Source organism: Scatophagus argus, chromosome 17 (genome assembly GCF_020382885.2).
Source record: "Scatophagus argus isolate fScaArg1 chromosome 17, fScaArg1.pri, whole genome shotgun sequence".
Taxonomy (NCBI): Eukaryota; Metazoa; Chordata; class Actinopteri; family Scatophagidae; genus Scatophagus; species Scatophagus argus.
In genome coordinates, this window is record NC_058509.1 from 12,073,876 (window position 1) to 12,080,619 (window position 6,744).

The 6,744-nt window shown below is 40.1% G+C and overlaps 2 protein-coding genes across 5 annotated transcripts in view; one reads left to right on the top strand and one right to left on the bottom strand.

Moving 5' to 3' along the window:
- Positions 1–1,752, top strand: part of ctnnal1 (catenin (cadherin-associated protein), alpha-like 1) — a 45,964-nt gene extending 44,212 nt beyond the window's left edge. For all 4 annotated transcript variants that reach the window (XM_046417277.1, XM_046417282.1, XM_046417276.1 and 1 more), the window contains one exon: positions 63–1,752. In XM_046417277.1, the coding sequence (XP_046273233.1) occupies positions 63–233 (171 nt within the window). In that variant the 3' untranslated portion in view covers positions 234–1,752. The remainder of the gene's footprint in view (positions 1–62) is intronic.
- On the bottom strand, positions 1,748–3,722 carry abitram (actin binding transcription modulator). The gene is made up of 6 exons (XM_046417283.1): positions 3,499–3,722; positions 3,291–3,342; positions 2,681–2,810; positions 2,503–2,579; positions 2,349–2,418; positions 1,748–2,251 (listed from the first exon to the last, which is right to left on the bottom strand). The coding sequence occupies exons 1-6, from the start codon at positions 3,578–3,580 to the stop codon at positions 2,114–2,116; spliced, it is 549 nt and encodes a 182-aa protein (XP_046273239.1). The 5' UTR covers positions 3,581–3,722; the 3' UTR covers positions 1,748–2,113.
- Positions 3,723–6,744: the final 3,022 nt, after the last annotated feature.

A 6,744-nucleotide genomic window follows, 5' to 3' on the forward strand; every position in this document is an offset into this window, starting at 1 on the left:
TCTTGATTTTTAAAGATTATTATGTTCCATTTATGTCCTCTCTGTGCTGTGTCCATTTGCAGTACAAGTCAGAGAGGAGTAGCCTGGGTTCCCCACAGGACTGGAGAGAGAGGCAGGATGCATCCACACCTGTCAAAGAGGAGGGAGCTCTCAACAGCAAGAGCAGCAACGGTTTTGGTGTCAAATCCTTGGAGCAGCACATGGCCGGTTTCAACCTCCTGGAGAGCAAATAATCTAGGAAACAGCCCTTTGTCTTCTATCCTCCCTCGAAGCAGCACATAACAAACCTCACCTTTTCTGGAGGACATGTAATAATCGAGGAAATGCTTCACACCCTTCATCCTCATGCACCCGCTGAAGTGTGGGCTAGAAACGTGAGGTGAAGATGGTCGCCTGGGTCAGTCACAGTTTGTATTTGCTGTCTGAATGATGAATTGTAAGGTTTACAGAGGAAAAACAAACTCTCGGTGTCCCAGGGTTTTACCACAGGGTAGCTTCTTACCTAAAGCACCAGTTCCACCGCAATCCACAAGGTGGAGACAATCAGCCACTATGACTTAGCCATTTGCCATGAGCTGCTTTGCAAAGCAAGACAACACAAGCTTGACATAAACCTGATTTCACAGTCACTGCTATCACTCTTCTGGATATTGAGTTGATAAACTGATCAGAAATCAGGAAGGAACTCCTCTTGATGCTCATCTCAACCACACATCTGTCGTCACTATGTGCCTCTGTGTAACAAGCCTGTCTGTGGTGTATTGTAAATGTGTTGCACATGTTAGCCAAATGGGGGGAGGGGGGAGGCAGTGGAATGACTAAAAACCCACCATGCATGATGGCACCAGCACCAAACCCTTGTGTTTGTTATGGTCAACGTGTCATAGGTTTGTAATGTTAACACTTGTTCTGTAATATTAACCATAGTGGTATATTCTGTCCTTGATCACTGGCATTGCAGTCAGAATCTCATTTGGATAAATATGTATTTTAGACATCAGTGACACCATATGATTAATGTCCAGCTTCCACACAGTTTTGTATGGAATGTTCCCCGTGTGCCATGTTACTAACAAAATGCAAAAATCACAGTTTAATGCCAAATATAATTGTCCTCATGAAGATGCTGTGATCTTCCGCTTGCTACTCATATGCTATATAAAGCTCTTAGTCCTCCAGCGTACATAACTGGAGATTTTTACTTGGGTCTAGTTTCTCTGAAAAGTCAGATGATGAAACTCATCACCAAGATGCTTTTGGGATGTCAGGAGCCTACTTTATACTGTCCTGAGTATTATTAAATCTTATTCTGTGTATACATTTTTTTTTCTCACAAAAGAAAGCTAATTCTAAACTGGCATCTGTGCGAAATGGAGCCTTGAAGTGTATTTGTTATGAAGACTATCATTGTGAAGCTGCCTAGTAGGCCAGTATGTATTAAATGGTATATGGTATGTATAATATGGTACTTGAAGCATAGATATATACAGTGTGTGTGTGTGTGTGTGTGTATGTGTAGGGTATCCTAAGGTAATGACTTTGGTACTAGGTGAGGGTGTGATGACTGAAACGAATAACATATATCAAGATTTAGAGATGCTTTATACAGTCTGAGAGCAGCTAAGGATGCTGGGTATTGTAGTGGCACTAAAGATGTGAAGAAATCATAGATATAGTTTTGGACCATCTATTCTTTTGACAATGGAAAGGTTAATAAATGACACATAAAAAATAAACAGTATTTTTCTTAAATAACTGTCTGTCTTTATTGATATTCTAGAAAAATAACTGAAATTGAATATTAGTTGAGTAGTATTTAACAAACACAGGAACAAGTTACCTGAAGTCTACTTCATTTTTCAAATTAGAAAAAAACAACAAAACAACAAATCAACAACTCAAATATTCCATGACCTTCTTCAATTTCTGAAATGGCGAAAAACAATGTAGAAAGATCTAGAGGCACAGTGCAGTGCTTGCAATAGATGCAACAGTGTCTTTGAAGGGTTAATGTCACTTTCCAAGATACTGTTCTTAATCTTCATCCAACCTGGGGTGAATGGAAGGAAAAGAAGCTCTCCCAGAACAGTTCTGATAAGGACGTGGAGCTCCGTCAAGTGGGGTGTGCCTGGGCAACAGTACGTTTGGAAACAACGCTCTCAAATTCTTCTCTGCTCAGGAGATTCTCTGTTATGCTCTTGCTCTCCTCAAACTTTGGCAGGATGACAGCGATGTATCCCTCAGTGGACGGCTGTTCAGATTTGACAGACATAATTAAATTTGTCGAACATATACATGATGTCCAGATGTGAACATGACAGTGATAACATTTCCAAGTACATAATTACCTTTTCCAGCAACAGAGTAGGAGTTTCTAAAATATTCTCATTGACCTCAAGTAGACGCCCCCGAATGCAGCTGAAAAGATGATTGCTTTGTGTAACTGATTATGACATACAAGTATGTGGAATAAATACTTTGAAAAAAGAGCTACAGTCTCACCTGTAGATTGTGTATTCTGTTTCATCTGAGCAGGTTATCCTACACAGAGGTGCAAAATCAGTAAGGAACTGACCCCCCTGAAATGGGAAAAAATAACTGATAGACATTTAAGGCCAAGCACGTGTATAAATGTATCAACCAAAAACATCTGTGGCTTTATGAAATATGATGAATTTACCCGCTTGGACTTCCCAGACACTTTATTATTGAGCCGACTGCAGCCATTACTGATCTGGTAATTGATGCCTTTGATTGTCCGCCCATTCTGAAGGATCGGGTGAGTTTCTGCTAAAGTGACAACACATATTCTGCAGAGAATAAACACAAATTCAAGTACAAATGCCAAAAGTTAACATTATCAGTTTATGAAAGACATTTCCATTCAGTGGGCTTTAAATCAAGTTAAACCAGTGTGTCACCAAACTTTGAGGTGTATTTAATATGCGCATTTTAAAAGAGAACACAAAACTTTACATATTCAGATGAGTCTGAGTAAATAAAAATCAACTAAGTACTGGGTGATGAGTTTGCAATATGCAATCAACTGTTTTGTGATAACCCCGTGAGCCAGTGACACTTACACTTCTTTTTGAAGCTGTGCTTTGTATTGTTTTTTTGCCAGTTTGTATTAAATATTCATGGAAAGTGTTTGTAGTGCACTCATAAACAATACTTAAGGAATCTCTTTATACATGATGCAACACCACCACAACAAGCCTCCAAACCACACTGACGCAAGTCTCAACAAAAACTGAACGCTTTATGGGTGGTGGGTAATCACTGATTACCTGTTTGAATGCTGAAGGATGCAGTGGTCCTCACACGGTTTCCCCTTCATATCTAAACAAGCAATTATTTTAACGTATTCGTCAAATATTCAGTAATACATTATCAAAACATTCAGTGTTCGCTTTCCCTGTGGTCTCACATTTAAGTAATGTTAGCCGAATTAGCCACCACGCAGCTAACGTGACAGAAATGTAAGTGCGATGTTACCTGCTCTGTACCATCGTGTGTAATATCGGTCGACAACTGACGGGGCCTTTGCTTCTGAGTCTTTCTGCTCTACGCAGTCCATCAATAATATTCACAGTACAGGCTGCAAAAAAACAAAAACAAAAAACACGAATTTATAGAAATTCCTAAGCTTGTTCACTGTAGAAACTTTACTTGACGGACAGATAATGATGTAACACTAAGCGGTCCGTACTTCAAACGAATCCGAAAGATTAAGAGCGAAAGGGTTCCGGAAATATTAGGCTAGTATAAAACAAAGGAACAATAAAAGATGCAGTGATTTGCACAATCTGGATATCTGTCCATCAGAAGTCGACTGATCCAGTTACAGCTACTTTTTCATTTAATTCACCAGCACTGATGGCAGTTCAAAAATAATGACTTAGTACTTTTTTTTTTTTTTTTTTTTTAACTTTGGACAGGTAATTATATGTGATATCAAAGTCAAGATGACTTTCCTAGTGTTGCAAACATTTCTAAAGCATCTCATGCTGCCATTCTCAAGTTTCCAAACAGTGGTAAAGTGTCCTGTACTGTACCAAACATTCAGTTCGCTCAGTGCTGCATAAACATTGCAACTGCACCGGAACTTAAGACTTTCAGGCTTCACTGTTTGTCACTTCTGAACTTTGGTCACAGGATAAAGTTTACATTTTCCACTAGCAACACGCAGTATGAAATAATAAGGGCCTTAAACAATTCTTCACATTCCCCACTAGATGTCAGACTTCTGCAAACAACTGCAGTGCAATCCATTTTACTCAACAAATGCAAACCTCAGATGACAGCAAAGTTTGTTTCACATGCAAATCCTCCACATGCATGCAGGTACATTTCCCACTAAATGTTATCATATTTAATTAACATGCATTTCTTTAGGTGTAACTCTTTTTAAGTTATATATCATGCAGTGTATATTATCTGTTCAATTTCCATACTTGAATTATGTGTATTATTTTTTTCCCACTTGTCTCTAATGAGTCTCACAGATGGCAGATAGACATATAAGTATGTTGAGTCTGCATCCCAGTGGATTATGTAATGAATAAGTCTGAGAGGGAATGGATGCAGGAATGAAGAACCGGTCCCCTTTGCCTGGTTCTGGCAAGTAGCCCCTCTCTGACCCAGACCAATCACATACCAAACATATCTGCTACTTGCACAATGCTGAGGGAACATTTTTCAGGGATTGGTATTGGCACGAGGCAGATTAAGTAATGATGACTTCATCTTGGTCACATAATTTGGAGAATGAGACAAAGTACAAGAGCAAGAAAGTCTCAGCTGAAGCTTTTGGGGCACAATGAGTTTTCCATGTATGTACTTACCACTACCAAGTCTTGGAAAGTTTTGCTGTCAAGACCCATCGTAATGAGTTTTCCATTACTCCTGCATCTGTGGAAGGCCATGGTCTGCAATTAATTCAGAGATGAAACACAAAACCATTGTGGAAACAGTGGACACAAACAGAGTATCCCATAGATATGCAGTCTTGCATCAGACATGTCCAAAAACTAAGGCCATCATTGTTCTGAATCAGTGGCTTTACTTGTGACTTTTTTTCAAAAAAGTCCCACAGCAAACTGTACTGCTGCTATTAGAGCAAGATGTAGATGCTGGATGCCAAAAGCCAGGCTCTGTCATGTCACATGAATCAGTTTACATACAGTACACGAGGCCTTTTGATAATTTCCTCTTTCAAATTGTGGTGTCAGAAGAAAAAGGACCCGTTTGTTCTGTTGACTAGCATTTGCTCTCCCAGGACGCTGCTATTTGCAAAAGTGTGTGCATCTGTGTTTATCAGTATGTTCGTGGCCTATACGTAGTTGTCAGCCAGTGTACGTTCCCAGCTTTAACTACTTATTGTTGGAGTGAAACATTGCTCCATCTCCAGCTCCTGCTCTTCAAGAGTCAGAGTCAGGGTTCACTATTTGGCTGTCAGACAGGCATCTCGAGTGTCTCCAGCTGCACAGGACTTCTCTCTGTGTGTGTGTGTGTGTGTGTGTGTGTGTGTGTGTGTGAAGCACGCTTAGCTCCACGTCAGCTACTGCTGCAGTGAGCAATGCATCGTCTATGGCATGCTTCGTGTCTGTTTGGCTTCAGCAGTCTCTCACATGGAAGTTGTCCAATGTCTTTCTGTAGCTGTCTTTCGTGCTAGAGGAGAGCTTGATAAGGAGAGAGAAGTTCAAACCAAGGGGGTCCATGTCTGTATAGCTTATCAGAAACCCATGGACTCTTCTTCTTAGTAAGAGTGTTGTCACTTAAGTAAAGCTGCAGACCAGAGAACTGAGGATTTCCTGGGTGATGGCACACAGTAGGATGTGAAGAGACGCTGATGAAATATTGCATTGTGATACAGATGGAGAGAATTATTTCCTTTTTTTCTAAGTGGTTCATGTAGACAAGCTATCAGTAACACTTTCAGTAAATCGTTTTGTCCAAGGGGAAGTGCAGGCAATCCAGGCCCCTTAGTATCATCATTCATTATATGTCTAAGTGCTCTTCTTTTTCCTCGCACACACCTGCTTCTGCCATTTAAGAGCTCTAGTCATATGCTGCCAAAATGAACATTTAAAATCTCCTTAATTCACTGGTATGTAGTGGGTTTCAATGAAATGGGATGTGTCATTTCAGGATAATGCTCGTATTTTCTAAGGACTGTCAAGTATGTTTTTGTGTCACAAGACAAGAATATGATTCAAGAGTGTAATTAATGGCCCGGTGGACTGATCAGCAATTACAGTGTCACAGCCATAGTTTACATAGCTGATCACTATTAAAAAGCTTTGATGGGATTTCATGAAGTTGTCGGTCTGCTGTCAGTGAGTGAGCTAACTTCCAACAGAACAGAAATCTTTTAGCTCCTGACCGTTGCTTTGAATCTGCTTTATAAATGTCACTCCTGCAAATGAGGGGCATCACTCTGATAAGCTGGTCCCATCTCAGGTTATTATTAGCTTTGCCTGTGATAATCAGCAACCAAGAGAGCAATCAGTCATGTCAGAGCTTCTGTTATTTCTGGCGTCTCTCCAAAGGCAGCGAGGCCCGGGACTCTGAAAAATGTGTGTGCGTGTAAGTCAGCTTTATGATTTGTCCCTTTAGCTGAAATATATTTCATCGTGAAAGTGTTTACATTAAGTAGGTCATGCTCCTTTAACAGTGGCAGCAGTAACTTTAACAGGATGCAGAAGATGAATAGTTTGGCACCACTCTCATAACGTTCAA

Bases quoted from the DNA above. Each gene is read 5' to 3' on its own strand.
- abitram (XM_046417283.1), bottom strand. From the start codon at position 3,580: ATGGACTGCGTAGAGCAGAAAGACTCAGAAGCAAAGGCCCCGTCAGTT. The intron at 3,343-3,498 runs GTAACATCGCAC...TTGCTTGTTTAG, and splicing joins CACACGATGGTACAGAGCAG to ATATGAAGGGGAAACCGTGT. The intron at 2,419-2,502 runs GTGAGACTGTAG...TCATCTTTTCAG, and splicing joins ACAGAATACACAATCTACAG to CTGCATTCGGGGGCGTCTAC.